Source organism: Blennius ocellaris (genome assembly GCF_963422515.1).
Source record: "Blennius ocellaris genome assembly, chromosome: 1".
NCBI classification, from domain to species: domain Eukaryota; kingdom Metazoa; phylum Chordata; class Actinopteri; order Blenniiformes; family Blenniidae; genus Blennius; species Blennius ocellaris.
In genome coordinates, this window is record NC_137650.1 from 25046077 (window position 1) to 25062584 (window position 16508).

At 40.6% G+C, this 16508-nt stretch overlaps 1 protein-coding gene across 1 annotated transcript in view; it reads right to left on the reverse strand.

The window, feature by feature from the left end:
* The window catches only part of plekha7b (pleckstrin homology domain containing, family A member 7b), a gene marked incomplete at its 5' end in the record, with an annotated part of 66087 nt that overhangs the window by 16067 nt on the left and 33512 nt on the right, over positions 1-16508 (reverse strand). Inside the window, 10 exons of the mRNA XM_080500057.1 lie at positions 916-969; positions 1847-1981; positions 2902-2985; positions 5780-6317; positions 7106-7537; positions 8911-9089; positions 13394-13494; positions 13938-14010; positions 14607-14711; positions 16096-16207. Of these exons, the coding sequence (XP_080356183.1) occupies positions 916-969; positions 1847-1981; positions 2902-2985; positions 5780-6317; positions 7106-7537; positions 8911-9089; positions 13394-13494; positions 13938-14010; positions 14607-14711; positions 16096-16207 (1813 nt within the window). The remainder of the gene's footprint in view (positions 1-915; positions 970-1846; positions 1982-2901; positions 2986-5779; positions 6318-7105; positions 7538-8910; positions 9090-13393; positions 13495-13937; positions 14011-14606; positions 14712-16095; positions 16208-16508) is intronic.

Genomic DNA, 16508 nt, shown 5'->3' on the forward strand with positions numbered 1-16508 from the left:
ATACAGCCCAAAATGCTCATTCTCATGCAAGAAGGCCGTATAGCATCACACCTTTCCTCCATTCATTTCAAGTCTCATAATCGTGCTAGAGGGTCAACCAGAGCATGGACAGATAAAAAGATTCAAGTGCAAAAATTCTGCATCATTTTCAAGGATGCATCACACTCCATTGTTAAAACAGCCAGACGAGGTGCCTGTCAGTCTTCATGTGCACAATGTTCTTACATGGCAGCAGTGTTCAGAACCTGTGCTGGGTTCGTGAAGCTATCGCCAGGTGACACGATCCAGATGTTTTGTTGATGCAGTGTGATATTAACCATGTAAATCAATAAGTGTCATGTGCTTTGCACTGGTGTGCATGGACCACTGCGCTGTTCCTAGCCAAATGAACAAACAGTGGTGAAAAAAATTATACATGCTGCTTGGAGCACTTTAGTAGTGGGAAAGGAAGCTTATAAAAGACCCATATTTCATGAATGTGTTTAAAAAAAAAAAAAAAAAAACTTGATTCCAATTAAATTTTGCATTATCAAGACGAAGGGCAACATAACTGTATGACCCCAACCAGTGAAAAGCACTATGACAAAGTGAACATCAAGATTTACGTATATTTAACTGTGAAGCCAGCTATTGCCATCACATTACACTGGACTTTTTCTGGATTCATTAATGCAAAAATGTCCGTTAATACTCAAATGGATCATTTCAACAATGACTAGGCACTAAAATACACTGTATTTCTATCATAAAGAGACAGCAGAGAGCACAGTGCAGAACAGAGGAAAGACAGGAAAAAAAGGAAACAGGGAAGCAGGTGTTGGAGGCAGCAGCAGGAGAACAAGATTGCAGTCCAGAGAGGGGAGAAGGAGAAAATGATGAAAGGGATAAAGTGGCATTTACTTTGTTGGGGCCCACCTTCAGATCTAGATACTCCAGGTCCTTCTTCAGTTGTATGTAAGTATCATCAGCCTTTAAATGAGCAGTGGAGACATAAATCACTTGAAATGAAGCTGCAAAGGATAATGGCTGACCAGATGACTCCTGAGGACTTTATTTGCTGTTCAAGCTTTGCAAACAGAATTTTAATTAGCTTGCACTCAATTACAGTGTGCTCCTACCTCTATTTGTATCCACAGTCTGTAAAACCAAACCCTAATTAACTAATGGTGTTCTTTTTGAACAGCTTTAATGTCTCATGTTTGACCTCAAATGCAACACAGGCCTTGTGCACGACGTGTGGTCAAACAGAGCGCTGATGCTACTTGGAGTGCATGGAAAATGGCTGGGGGATGGTTGGATGTTACAACGTTGGTTGGGTTGTCATTGCTGAGCACCATTGCAGCTTCACTGTGTTCAGCCCAGTCTTAGAGAAACCTATATTTTTCTTCACAGCCTCATTGGGAAGACCGAGGCCTGATGGCTGCTTCAGAATGATAACGCCAAGAACAGAAGGATCTGTCAGAGCAAAGATAAATGTAGATACTCGTGTTGCATTATGCAGTTGCGAGAGGTCCTACATCTGAACAGACAGGGAGGTATAAAAACAGGCACAGTTGACAGGCAACATGCTTTAGATATGGCATGTTCGTCTTCACAGAGAGAATCACACATGGCTCTGGCAGCATCGTCAGGTTTTGATGAGTGACATTAGCTATGGAGAGATCGATGTATGCAAAAAGTACATGCTAAAATGGCTGAATAAGAATGACCACCAAGCAGTACTGACACAGTCTGTCAGAGTGACAGGGTTGTGATGTATGGGGTTGGCTTTGGGGAGAGGAGGACCACAATGCACTGGCAGGGGATGCAGTGTGCTGCGTTTGGGGGAAGTATGAGGGTCCCTGACCTGAATGCTGGGAACGAGGAGGCCGTTGTGCTGGTGGTGCTGCAGGTGAGCGAACGCACTGCTGGGGCTATGCACACCAGCCATCTTGGCCTGATGCCTCCGGAGCTGAATGAGGAGCAGAGTCAGCTCCTCTGGCTGTAGCCAAGCCCAGGTTTAGGGGTCAGAGGCCAGTGAAAGCACAGAGGGATGAGAGAAAATATTTGATAACCATCTGGGCAGTACAGCAGCTGAGTTATAGTAGCTGAGAGAGCCAAATGACTGAAAGGCCACTTTACTGCTGCTTCTGTTAATGTCCTAATAATGATTTAAAATATAAAGGCTACAGATGCACTACGGAGATTGCTATATGAGGGTTGACCGAGTGTCCTTTAAAGAAGAAATGTCCCAGCCGAACTCGTGTTGATATCATATGCCAGTGGTTTTCAAAGTGTGGGGTGACCCTCCCCATGGGGGGCAGTAGAGAGCTTCAGGAACTGTGCAACAGCAGAAGAAACTTTGGAGGGTTGGAGGAATGCCTTTGCCCGATATGAATTATTTTTCCCCTTAACTTTTCAGAAGAAATTGGTAATGATGATAATGATCAAAAGAAATAAGTGAAAGCTATAACTATTACTTATCTAATTAAAAGAACCATTCTAATCGAGATAAAAAATGTATAAGGGCTTTTAATGGAAAAACCCTGAGGATAACAGTTACAACACTTGCAAACAACATGATGTATAAAGAATGGATAATTCAAATACAAAGATTTGAACTCCCACAGGAACAGCTTTCTACTTCTTACTGCCTTTGGATCCAAACTTGATCTCTCCCAAATCTGGAGCATAATGTGGTGGTGGTGGTGGGGGGGGGGGGCAACCCACACTTTGAAAAAAACAAAACAACCCAGTGATATGAAAAAAAAACTAACCAGGTATACAAGGTGCTATAAAATCCCTCAGCTCTCGTTTCTACATGTGGAACATTTTGGACAGAATAAACTCATAGAACATCGTAAAACAATCCCCTTGAAAAAAAAAAAAGTTCTAACTTAATGTAGCTGTGACGGATCGTACCGTTTTTCCATGTAAGCTTGGAGCGCTGACAGTGTGTGTGATGTAGCCCATGGCTGGCACGGACCTTCTCTCTATTTGGGAAGTCTGTGGAGAAATGCAATTCATTGTCTTGTTATTACAGATCTTATAGAATCAAATCAAACAGAATGAGCAATCCCTTAAGTGATCCTCAATAGAGTGTTGAAAGTGAGTTAGAGAGATCACAGCATCACGTTGTATCAAAGTTAAACCATTGCCTCCAAGTCTGAAAACAAATTTGACTACACAGCAGATTTATTTTATTTCATCTATCCTTTTCTCCCTTACATGACTCTTATTGGAAACAAGGTGTGCCCTGAGTTCGAGGCGCTACAGGCCTCGGAAAATTTGACGTTTTTGCTTAACACACAGAATTAGCGAAAACCAGGCCCACTACAGAACATTAAAAGGACACAAACAACAAGAGATTTAATTAACTACACATAAATTATACTAAACCTGCTTTCTTAAAATAACATTTGTTTGCTACCAGCAAGAGAAGCTCTGTAAGCCATTCCCTTTGAGATTCCCATGCCACAATTTTTTGCTGTATAATAGGTTTTTTATTTAAATGCAAGATCAGAAGAAAGAGACCGCTGCTGATGTTTGAGATAGAGTAGAGATGTTTATAGGGTGCTGAAGAGCCCTGGGCAAATTGGATTAGCTGCTAATAAAACATACTTTCTTAATGATATTCCACAGAGGCATACAGATCTCTTTTACTTAAACGCACTCCAGCCAGAGAGCACCATCAGCTCAAAGATGCTGGGTGCACCAAAACTAAGTTCAGCACAGATTAAATTTAGTTCCCGTAAACAGAGTTTCTTTGAATCACCTTGCATAGTAAAAATGTCTTTTCTTCAAAAGGGTTTCCATAATTGTGCCTCACTCTGTTTTATGGTTGTAATTAGTGTCTTGACAACTTGGGTGAATAATGAAGTAAACAGAGCATCTGCAACACTTTGTTGACTGTGCAAAAGGCCATCGGGTCGGTTGAGGCTTGTGTGTTTTGGGAAGCGTGTGATGGTTTGGAGAGAGATCTTTTCTGAGAGACGGTGTGGTGGAGACAGCGGGGATTCTGTTTGCTTTTGTGTCCTGCAGCAGCGGTGGTGCAGTGTGAGTGCTGCCCACAGTTTGAAGATAGATGGAGGACAAGCTCAAACCACGTGTGGAAAAGGCCCGGGTGTGTGTCTGTTTGAATGCAGCGGGGCTTCACATGAGTCTGAGCCTTCTCATGCTCCTTGTGCTAATCTTCATGCTGCAAATTAGCATCAATAGATAGCTAATATCCACTATTCCGAGACCCCGTGGGAATGAGAGCGACGTCATCTGGCTCTCAACATGTTACTCAGCAACTTTTGCTTCAGTCCCATTTAATTGACAGTGTGACTGTATTACAAATTAAAACCTCAGTTTCTGAGCGTGAGCACATACATTTAAAAAGATTGTACATGCATCACAATACTCTCCAGGTTAGACCCTCTTAAGACTATAATTATCTTCAGGCCACCGTGATTTATTATGATTTAATGGCTGTCCAAATGTCAGAAGATGTGCAATGAATGAGTTCTCCTGCCTGTTTTTTCCAAGATATGAGGCGTTTGTTTTACTGTTGATGTCAGAAATGTTTTACATGTTAGTGGATTACTAGCTGAGGACAGTGCAATGACTTTTATTGCTCTTTGCTTTCTGGTATGTTTTAAATATACTGCATGTTATGAACTTTGTAGCTTACTTCATTTTGAGATTATTGTCCTCTATAAATCATAAAGGTATAGGTTCCTATTGTTGACTAGATCTGCCAGTCATATTGCTTTTTTACTTTCAAAGTCATTATGCTAGGCTTGGCTCCAGAACCCTCGGCTCTGAGGCAGATCAAAACAGTATAAAAATGGTCGAAATGGCTAAACAATAATGACTTTATGGTATATAGTATTTTCTGGTGTCTACTGGATGTAATTAAAAAAAATATTTAGTTTGAAATATACGTTCAGTCTGTGCTTTTGAAAGGTTTGATAGAAAGGCGAGTGGGGCGATTGATGAACTATTTAACATACTATTGCAAGTTCATTATCTATAATAAGGGATCAATAGTTAACTCACAACAAACCGCCAACATCGTAATCCTTCTGCATTTGATGATACATTTTTCCCACCACCACTAACTTGGCAAATGACTACCAGTTAAAATCAAAACTATTCTCTAGAGTGCAGTTTTGTGTCATACAGCTGTTACTGAGCCAGCCTGCCTCCGTTTTGTACTTGTACTGCTGAAAGGGATGAGTCACATTGGCTATGTGCATGAAAATGAATGACACATGATAAACAAATATCCATTAATTCAACAGGATCAATTCCCCGCTGGTTTGAGGCTTCTTGTGGTGTTTGTTGATACTAATAAAAATATAAAACTAGACCAGCATTATTATTTATCTTTCTTTTAAAAATGGCTTGAGATCAAAAAAATCAGTAAACCAATATTTGCATTTTCCCAATTTATAACTTATACTAATTTATGACTCCACTGGGATGACCTACAAGTCGACAGGGCTATATGTTTGCGAACCTACACTACAGTATGTAATAATTATGACCTGTTTAACATGTGAAACTGAAAGAAAACACCAAAGGAATTCCTATAAGATTATTCATCGAATGTAGCATTTTTTTGAATCTTAATATGTTTATTTAATCTGAACGCTTCCTTGGGAGAAACAAAAACATTCTTTTATCATTTATATTATGACAGTAAAGTAAATGATCAAAGTTATTTTTGGGTGTTTGGTGCTTGGCGACTGTTGGTTACAAGTTCTGCCAACAATAATAAAAGTGCCCTCTGTTTCCTCGTGAGACATCCTACCTGAGAAAGATGGGCACAAATATGGCCTGGGGAGCTGGATCTTGTGCTGTCCCCTGGTATTACCTCATCCAGGGGCCGGACTGTGCGTCTGTCTGAAGGCGTGTGCGGCCTGCGTGGAGACAGGGGTTTGAAAGAGGGCACTGACGGTGGGACTTCACAGGGTGACGGGGGGACGGAGATAGATCGTGGCATCTCCACTGTAACCCTGAAAGATGAAGAGTCCGTGAAATTAGGGCCGGTGTATATGGGGGCCGTGGGGCTGCCGTGGCGAAATTGCTGCCGCTGCTGCCATTCGTACAACTGCCACACCATCCCCTCCTTGGTGGCCATTCGCTCGTCGGTGGACATTCGGAAGTGGCTGAGCCTGTCATGGGCGTACTTATAGTCACTGGGTAGGTTGCATGTTGCTGGAGGGGAGCTGCTGCCAGAGGGGAGACGAGGAGACTTTGGCATTGACTGATATGTGACATCGGGTGTGTTGGCTTTGGGCTTCAGAGGAGGTGTCCGTCGAGGGAGGTTATACTCTGCAGAGGGAGCACTGTGACAGAAGGAAACACAGAAAACCATTACTCTCATATAATTGAGGGGCGTCAAACATGAGGCCCACAGGAAAAATAAAGACTTTAATCCGGCCTAAAGAATAAAGATAGAAAGAGTAGAAACACCAACGAATACTTTAATTGCTATAATGTGATGGATGTAACTGTTTGGTCCTAATTTGTTCATGTGGGGGTTTCACGCTTTCATTCAAAGTAGAGGTCATATTATAACACAGACACAAAACAGAACAGAAAAATGACAGCAATGTTTATGGCGATTAAATCAGTGATGCCTAGCTCACTACTCCACTGGCTGCTAAATGGCATGAGCATCAAAGCTACATCATAAGGATGTTTATAAAAGTATATATTCTTCAGAAAAGATAAGCTTTTGCTTAAATTACTCCCTAAAGTAAATACTGGCAGCATTGCAAGCTGCACATTTCTTAAGAAAATAGCAATTTGCAGGATATCTTGTAATTTCTGTACTACGACTAAGTTAAAATTATGTAGTTGGCTGTATTAATAGGTTATTGTACTATAATTTTAGAAGTCTGGCACAGTCAAGGTCATATTGTGCTGTATGTCTTTCTTGAAATGAAATGAGTTGGGGAACCTTTGGTGGAATACATTTTATGCTACCCAGACTCTTCCACTTTACAAATCTCCACATCAGCCACGAGAGGGAGACATTTACTAAAGAACGTTTTTTTCCCCCCACATCATTTGTCCTGTTGTGACTAAATAAAGGTGGAAATTCAAATTGCCAGTAAAAACTTGCTCTGACCTTTTTGGTGGGTCCCCTTTCTGAACTTTGACCCAGTGCTCAACTTGAGCCAGCGTATTCTTCCTCTGAACATGTTTCTCTGGGTCCATCCGAGAAACAAAGCCCCTCTGGTAGACCAGGTTTCCATTTTGCTCTGGCGGAAGAGCCACTTGAATTACAGTCTGCTGTCCATTCTTGTGGGCGACTCCATCCACGGCGGCATCTGGAGACAGTCTTTCTCCTCTTTCCTGTGGGGCTGACTGGCTGGGCTTCACCTGGATCTCTAATCCATACCTCCCCTCGTCGCCATGAGCCAGTCTGATACCGTTATCCTGAGGTTCCTCTCTGTCTGTCCTGTGACGGCTTTCTGGCTGAGATGGATTCTGGATTATATGAATGTGGTTGGTTTGCGGGACTGCCTGCTGTGTAGCCTTGTCTGGCTTCTCCACCTCTCTGTGAAACATTTAAATAGTTAAATTCAGTAAAATATTGCAAGTTGAGACATCAAATATTACGATTAAATAAGATTAAATGGTATGCACTGGGATGTAGAAACACCTCATCTTAAATTATATAACACTTAATGGCAGTTAGCCGTCATCTGATTCCACCTCTTCACCATCATTACCAATGAAGTGCAGCACCATCAATGAAATGCAGGATTAAACATAGAGCACAATGGACACTTAAATTAAGTGAACATGAAGTTAATTTCCCAGTCCATGTTTCAGAGACGCCCGTCCATATGGTGAGAATCATGATTGAGTTTTATGCAGAACAAATCCAGGCCATATGGAGTTATTAATTACATCTCCATCGACACCTGCTGAGATTTTTCCACAGAGAGGAAAAAAAGAATAATCAAGAATTTGCTGGAGACTAAAAAATGTAAAGCAAATCCTTTGAGAAAATAAATGGCTGTCAGTTTTACGTCCTTAAATACCTTTTGGTTATGCGTCTCTTTTCCGAATGGGTTTATATGAGAGTGTATGAAACTCAACATGCCCCGCTGAGGCCGCAATACAATTGTCTTTATAATGTTATTATGTCATTTACAAATTCAAAAACTGATTTATTTTAATTTAGATTTTCTTTCCATTGTATTGCATTTCTTTTAACTAATGTTCTATTTCTAAGGATGAGCGAAAGACTGCACAATAAAAAATTGTCAGAGTACCGGTACTGACATATATTGTGCTCTAGGTGGCACCATTGCATCGATCATTTAAGTGCAGCACATTCATTCAATCTAATATGTACTAATAATGCAGCTACCACAAATATAGCACTTACAGAGTACCTGAATATCTTACAATCTTTTTTTTTTGCCATTGTGTATAACTACAAGAAAAATATGCACACTCATCCACCTAATACCTTGTGATTATGGCTTTAACCTCAACTGGCAACTGTCTGGATGAGATAATGAAAAAGCTGAGTACAGAAGATCATCCATCTTTCTATGAGGCTTCATCCAATTTAGTCTTGTGGGGACTATAGCAAACCAAGATGCAGTAGTGAAAACCACACAAGAAGACTGCAGGTATTTAAGTAGCTCAGCACATACAGACATGGCTGGACCTGCTGTGAAAGGTTCTTCCAAAAAAATCTACTCAGGCAAGCAAAATTACTTCATAGATACTGAAATGGTTGTTTGTTCAGTGATGCACTCCAGAACCATTGCAGATACCTGAAAGCATACGCAGGGGCAAGATCAGGAAGTCAGATACTAGGGTTCTGTCTGTGATAGAATCTGAAGACGGCTATGCTTTGCGGACGGGGTCGGTAATGCACAAGGTAATGCTTCGGTGTAGTGCAGGACCAACCTCTTTATAGTGTGACTCTGCTGCATCAGCGCAGCCTGGTTCATGGCCCGGATCCAGCCATTCATGTCCTCCTGTGTGTCCGCACTGAAGAAATATGTCCGCATCCCCGAGTGTTCAGCCTGTGAGCCAATCACAGAGTTCTTATTGTAAATGTAGGAGCGCATTCCAGTATGGCTCGCCTATCACAGAGAGAGAGAGAGAGAGAGGGAGGGGGTGGGTGAGAAAACAGGAGGAAGCTGCCAGAGATGCTGAGAAGTGAACAACTTTGCTTTCTTGCTCACTGACAGCTGTCAAAAAAAGTGAAGTTTACTTCAAAATGTCACAGGAATAAATGAGAGGGAGGAAGCACAGATCTGCAGCATAGAGAGGGGGAAACATTTTGCTCTTTCTGGCAAGAAACAAAATACATAACACATAACATTTACCAGAATAAAAAACTAAATTAAAAGATGCAGCAAGGAAAGAAAGTTTTGTGTGAATACACACAGACAATCACACTCCATACATATTGCCTTACCAGTTCTAATATCTAACAACTTCTCAGTTTTGCTCATACATACACGGAAAATCCAGCAAACGCCGCCCACTTCTGATTTTCACATCCAAGTATACCACAATCATAGTTCATTGACTATATTTCAACTTTAAGAGCTGCTGATCGTTTTGTTCCCAGTCTGTAATTCTCATAGCTTTCCTCGTAAAAAAAATTACCTTTTCTTTTCACATCTGTAAAATGTATTGTATTCATTACATCTTGTCCACGTCAACAATCAAACATTTAAAAAAAAATCCAGTATTTAAATCATGAGATTTACTGTAACTCTTATAACAATAACTTCCATCACATTAAATACACTATGGGCGATTGATGTGTGATTACATTATTACATGATGGCAGATACCCAGAAGCATCTCATGTTACTGCAGAGAAACAGTCCTGATATCACTTGTGTGTAAAGAATAGAACTCCACCTGAAATGAATGATATTATTGAATTATATTATTCATATTTAATTCAGTTGACTTTGTTGGGGAAAAAAAGTTATCCTTTTTCATTGACGTGTCCAGAAACTGATATTACGCCATTATGCTTATAACAACTGCACACAGGTTTGAAGTTTTTCATTAATTTAACTTCTTTAGAGTTTTACCATAGGATACTCCCAGGCAAATAAATACCATACTCATATGTCTCTCAAGAGAACCAAACACTGCATAAAAAAGTGCAATAAGAGAATCACATAAAAGATCAGTTTTAGTGTTGTATCACAATATAAAATGAATGCATGAGTAGCAAGGGATAGATGGCTGATGAAACACAATGAAATTAGAGAGTACTGCGAGGAAAGATGGCGGGGACACTGCCATCCCTTTTCTCTCATGATAAAAATGTGATCAGTGATAAGTGAGCAGCTTAAGAAGACAAATACCAGAGCCACTAACCGCACAGTGTGTATTATTGTCTTATTGTGAACTTACATAAAGAAAAGATTACAGACTTATCGCTTTTCAATATCACTGTGCACGTTAAACAACTGCGACTGTTTCCCAATATTCAATTCTTTATGTGACTGGCAGTATTATGTGCTCTGGCATTGTCTGTGGATGACCTGTTGCAGCCACGTCTCTGCATGACAAGGCTCAAATGCACATTTTGACAAGTGCATTCAACAGCTATCAGCGAGACATTCACAAATGAGTGGAGGATGGTATCCCACTGATGAGGCTAAAGTGAAATCAGATACCTATTCATGCAAGACAGGAAGCCTGTGTGATGCAGGACCGCCGCCCGCGGAGAACAGTACTCACTCCGCCCGCGCAAACACACCGGGTCACAATGGGAAGCAATTGACCAACAGGGAATGAGAGAAACACAGTGATATGAGCAAAAAATAGACAACAGAAAACAACAGGAAGTTACAGGTGATTGGCGCTGCCTCTAAAATAAAACAACAGAAATTGCTCAAGCTGTGCTATTTCGGGAGTCAGCACAGAAGCCAGAATGAATAACAGTGCAGCAATGAGGGTTTTGAGACCTAACAATTACACACATCACTGGAGGGGGGTGCTATAAATCCCGTGGGGGAGCAAAGCTATGTCTGCTCTGAGCTTGTCAAAGTTTGTACATGTTAAAAACATAGGCACTTTCTCAAACGCAGAGCAAGGGTGAGTGATTAATTGTTCCCACGTGAAAAATTAGGATTTCTGTTGAGAGGCCGAGCTGTAAGTTAACTTCACTTCTGCTCAACATGTCCATAAAAGTAGTTTGTTCCATGGCTTTGGTAGCCTAATCTTCCCCCTCAGCATCTGTCTTGAATTTCACTCAGAGTTCATTCTTCCACAATCTGTTTTCCTCAGACTCAGCACAAGGCTTTATCTATGAGGTTGGTAACTTGAGTAATTAACCTTTTATAGGGACCTCATTAAAATACTTGGTAATTCTCAGATTTAACCTTGTTATTATACATTATTTCAAGATTTACTTATTTTTTTCATTTTGGTTGCTTTTGATTATTGTGTATGCAAAGAGTTATTATATTAATTTAAAAACAGCTTCCTATCATGAAACCACTAATAAGCTATTTATAAAATAAATAAAACTACTGCAGACAAGCAGACACCTTTCAGTAAAAGCAGTTGTAATGCATTGATCACATGCACTCACTTTTGTTCAATTCTTTAAATCCCATCAACCTCCGGTGAGCTGCGAGATGCCATGGTCTGATCTAGAGAGACTGATGGTTATGTTGGTTATGTTAATGTTGGTGAGAATGGGAGTGTCTACCAATATTTAGCTTCATTGTAATGTTTTGGCAAATTGAAGCGTGAGGAGCCACAGACTCCGGTAAAACATAAGACGCCAGGCAAAAGCCTCCCAAATCAATATGACTCATGTGACTCCAATCATATTTTTTTGGAGCAGCCTGAAAATCTGATTTTAAATCAAATCTGAGTTACTGTCATGTTTTTTGTAAATAGTATCTAATCCTTTGCCATGTGACCTCGGTTTAGACAGTAGTTTGGGAATTCATCCAAATTTCACATCAGTGTGTAAAATTTCCTGCACGAGAAGGAACAGGACTTGTTTCAATTCACATCACAAATATGAACTATTGCTACACAAAAAAACTATGATAAAGTTTGATATAATTCCTTTCTAGTTTCATCCGTTCACAGTGCCAGATACAACCTTTTGATCGTGTTATTGTTTATCTGTGCATATAGATCGCTGATTAAGTTTAATTAAAAAACAGCATGTGATAAAAAAGAAGCAAAAAAAATACGAGTTGAGCATTTGGGCCTGCAGCCTTACACAACTTTCATTCATATTCTCCATTCACCTGCCAATCAAATGGAGTTATTAATAATTCCTTCTATGTGTCGCCCATTATTTCAGCTTGGTTTTTCAGGCCTGCCCAGAGCGGAGTCTGTAATTCACTGCACATGATGTCAGCAGCTCTAACAACCTGGAACATCCCATTGTTGAACAACACCGTCTCCCGAGCAGCTGTCATGCTTGCTTAGCAGTAAACGAAATTTTCCAAAGCACCTCAGATGCCCATAATGAAATCTCCAGCTCTTTAATGCATGGTGGCTCAGGGAGGGGAGGGTTGGCCGATTCCTTAACTACAGGGTGGTACAGCAGAGCTCAGGCTCATCTCACCTCACCTTACATACACTCCCCGACAAGCAGGGGGAGGAGACCGTGAAATGGTTGAATGAATAATTAATATTCCCAGCAGCATAATTATCATACAAAATCCATTGTATGCAATGTGATTCTTTTTTTAATACACAGGAGATATGCACCAGGCAACCACACAGACGTTCAGACTCACGCTGACATCCACACATACTCAGACACGTTTACAGACAAAATCCAAAGCACAAAAATCCAGAGTACAAAGGAAGTGAAAAGGATTGCAGCAGAATGCCCTGAAGCCGCAGCAGTGCATCAAACATTCATTGTTCTTTGCAACACACTCTGCCTTTCTACAAAAGAGGAGCTGAATAATGTTAACATACAAGAGACAAAAACTAAATCCCTTTGCTTTCTTCTGACAGAATGCATCAAAAAGAAAAGAGTTTGCTGCATATGAGTAAAGGCCTGGCACGCTCCTTCAAGTGAAAATGATACAATTGTTTCATGTACAGTGCCATTCAAACTTATAAAGGGTTTCCCCGGCGCGCATAATATCCAGATCGCTCTGATGCAACATGCGCTGAACATTATGTTCTGCCTCTCTTATAACAGGTGGGTAACACTGAACCTGTGAGCTGCTAATTTGACCAAATAACACGCTTAAAATAATGTGACCAGAAAAAATTACAAACTGTCAAAATAAAACAACAAACATTAAAAAGATATAGCATAAAGATCACTCAAAGAACAAAACTTGTGCATTAATTCCCCCCAAAAATGTTTTTAGATGAGTCACATGATGAGTTTGAAGGCTCGGGCTCAATGTCACGTCAGTGTTACCTTGAAAGCATATTTCCGGTTTATGTGGTCGTCAGGCTCCACCGGCGCTATGACGTAACTCGGCAGGGGGATGCTGCCGAGCACCGTTTCCTCGCGGCTGTCTGTGAAGCAAGACCACACGCAAACATAAACGCCGAATATTGTTAGACGCAATCAAAACAACACCTGATGTTGTCAGGACCTTCTTGAGATTTATGAGAAGTGACAATATTAGTGGGGCATAATTCATGGGTGGCTCTTGTCCCAGTGAGGCCACCAGGCAGCATGCAGCACGGCGTGGCATGTGGCTTATCTATTATTCAGCGTGATTAATGGAAGAGAGTAGGTAGGTGCTATAGCAACATAAGCAGCGATTATATCCCATATTAATAAGTTAATAGGGGAAAAAAAGTTGATGGAGAAAAAAAAAGGATATGGTGTTCTAGTAATTACAGCATGCCATTAATCAAAACGACATCAGTTAATGTTTATAAGTCTGATTTCACAAGTCCCTTTTATTTCTCGTCTGTTCACCCTTGACCAAGTGCACTTTTTATAGACTCACCTTTGTAGTAAAACAAGCAGTAGTCTGACAAAACAAACCACTTCCGTTTCCACAGTCGCATTCCAGAGCTGTCCTGGAGGTGAGGGAGGAAACAAAGCGCACCGGGGGATTACAAGCAGTTCTCCTGGGCACGGATTTTAATTCACATCTTAATTAAAAAGTGTAGTTTGGGGATAACATGCTCATTAGCAGTGACCGTGGGGGTGATTGGGTGCTGGAAGGGGTGGTGTGCGCATATAACCAGTGCGATAATTCAGCTTTACTGTTTCATTTCTTGCAGCATCAGTGTGCAGCTGCAGCTTCATCATTAAACTCAGTAATGAACACTTTTTGTTCTCATCCTATTTAATTAAAGGGTTTGTGTAAAGGTAATCAGAGCATTTAGTCTGTAAAATTCATGGTTTGCAGCACCTCAGATTGAGCAAGACACAAAAGATAATTCTTAAAAATAACATACAAATCACAACATACTATAGAAAAAAACTGTCATAGTGAGGAAAAACCCTCACAAAAGTTATGTTTATTTAACTTTTGGTTCATAATTGGTGTGTGATGCTCATACATCAAACGCAACCCTATGAAGGATGCTAATCTGTGATAAACTCCAACTGATGTGTTTACTCTTCACTATCACTGACTCACAGCAACGGCAGAGGACCCTCAGCTTACCTGCTTATAGAGCCAGCCTCTTACTACCACTGGGATGTTGAGGTTTCTTTTAATAGCGTGATCCCTTTTGCCAAAACTGTGCACTTTTCCCGTACCTCTGGAGTTCTGCATAAAACAAAACAAAAAAAAGAAAAAAAGAGGTCACCATAGGTTGGGTTTCCTGAAGAACTGTGAGCCAAGGGTAAGAAACTTTTGGTTTATTTGGCTGCTCCCAGGGTGGAATATGCAGTGTTAAATAAAAAGAAACCCTGTGTTGACAATGGCATCGCGTAGCTGTAGCCCACTAAATTTGGCAGCATGTTTCTGTTACTTTCAGCGAAAATGACCATTTTTTAACAACATTTCCAGAGAAAAACCAACTGGCTGTATATGTTTTCACTTGCAATCAGGCATCTTTTCTGACTACTTTGGTCCCTTGTGCAAAATGTTTGGGGTTTTTGTTTTTTCATTTATTGTTCAGGTGGACAAAAATGACAGCAAACATACCAAAAATCACCACATTTAAAGGGGTCATATTATACAGCTTTTCAACACTTTCATATGGGTCCTGTTGGTCCAAAAGGTTTCCTTGATTTTAAGCCATTCGATTATTGGATCATAAGAGCTGCCCACCCATGCCCATCTTAGGAAGAGGAGGTACTTCGTCTCATGGTGCCATGCACTAGAGCAAAGCTGCCTAACTGTGAGCGGGTCAAAGGGAGAGTCTACCTTGATTGGCTAAACCCCGATGACACTATACCGGGTTTGATTTCTGATTCGCTCATTGGAGCAACACAGTTTTAAAAAATTTAAGCAAGCCAGTGAGAGAGATGACAGACATTCTTCAGTTCTGGGACATCATTCCCAGGTATGAGGACACATATTATTATATTATTATTGTTGTTAGAAAACCATTAGAAAGTGAATGTTGCATAATATGACCACTCTAAGAAATATATATATTTTTTTATAAACATATGAGTAAAAAAAAAAAAAAAAAAGCCCCTGGCAAGGATTAAAGTTCCTTTTCAATTTTTTCCAGCAATTGAATGCACTGTGCTGGAAATAAGCCAACAATAGAGTGAGAAGCTCCAGGCAGTCACTTTTAACCTTTTAAAATTGTGCTCTATATATCTGTGTCATATTTAGTGACAAAACATGTTCAATGAGCATCATCCTGGAAACAATAGTCAGACCAGACCCAAGATGGGCTTGATTACGATTGGAAATGAAACTAGTAAATAATCGATGATAAATGTGATGATGTACTTCTTGGGTGGATTTGCTTAAATTAGCAAGAAACGTCATCCCCAAGCACTTAAAAAAAAAAAAAAAAAAAAGGTCTTGAAATGACTTTGAATTGTACGATACATGTTTAGGTTTAGGTTAGGGTTAGGGTTGCAGACTTATTTTTGTTCTATTCTCGTTTTACCCCAAATAAGCATTTTTGAATTTCTGTAAAAGAGTTCCAACAATCTCAACAAAGACAGTGAGAAGCAAAGCTGCTCACCTTTGACCCTGAGGTGACATCCACCGCTGCAGAGGTCACAGCCTTGGCAGAATCTGTGACCATGCTGGACGATCTCTGATTGGCCGCTGACTTGGACCTACGGGCCTCTAACCTGCAGTCAAAGGATATCACTGACACAGACCGGATGAGAAGCTGAGTGGGGATGTTCCCTCTCAACTCCCCTGACATGCAGTGAAACAGAGCACAGCCCTGTGCTGAGCTTTCAGATATAAAGGATGTGACTATTTCCTGATAGCAACATGAGGCCTGTCACAGCCAGTGGCTTCACAGTGGATGTGTGAACAGTGACAACAACACTCCGGTAGCAGTTTGGTCTCACACTAACCTCAGGGCACACATCTTATACACACACTTGGCCTGACACTAACCTCACACACACACACACGCACACG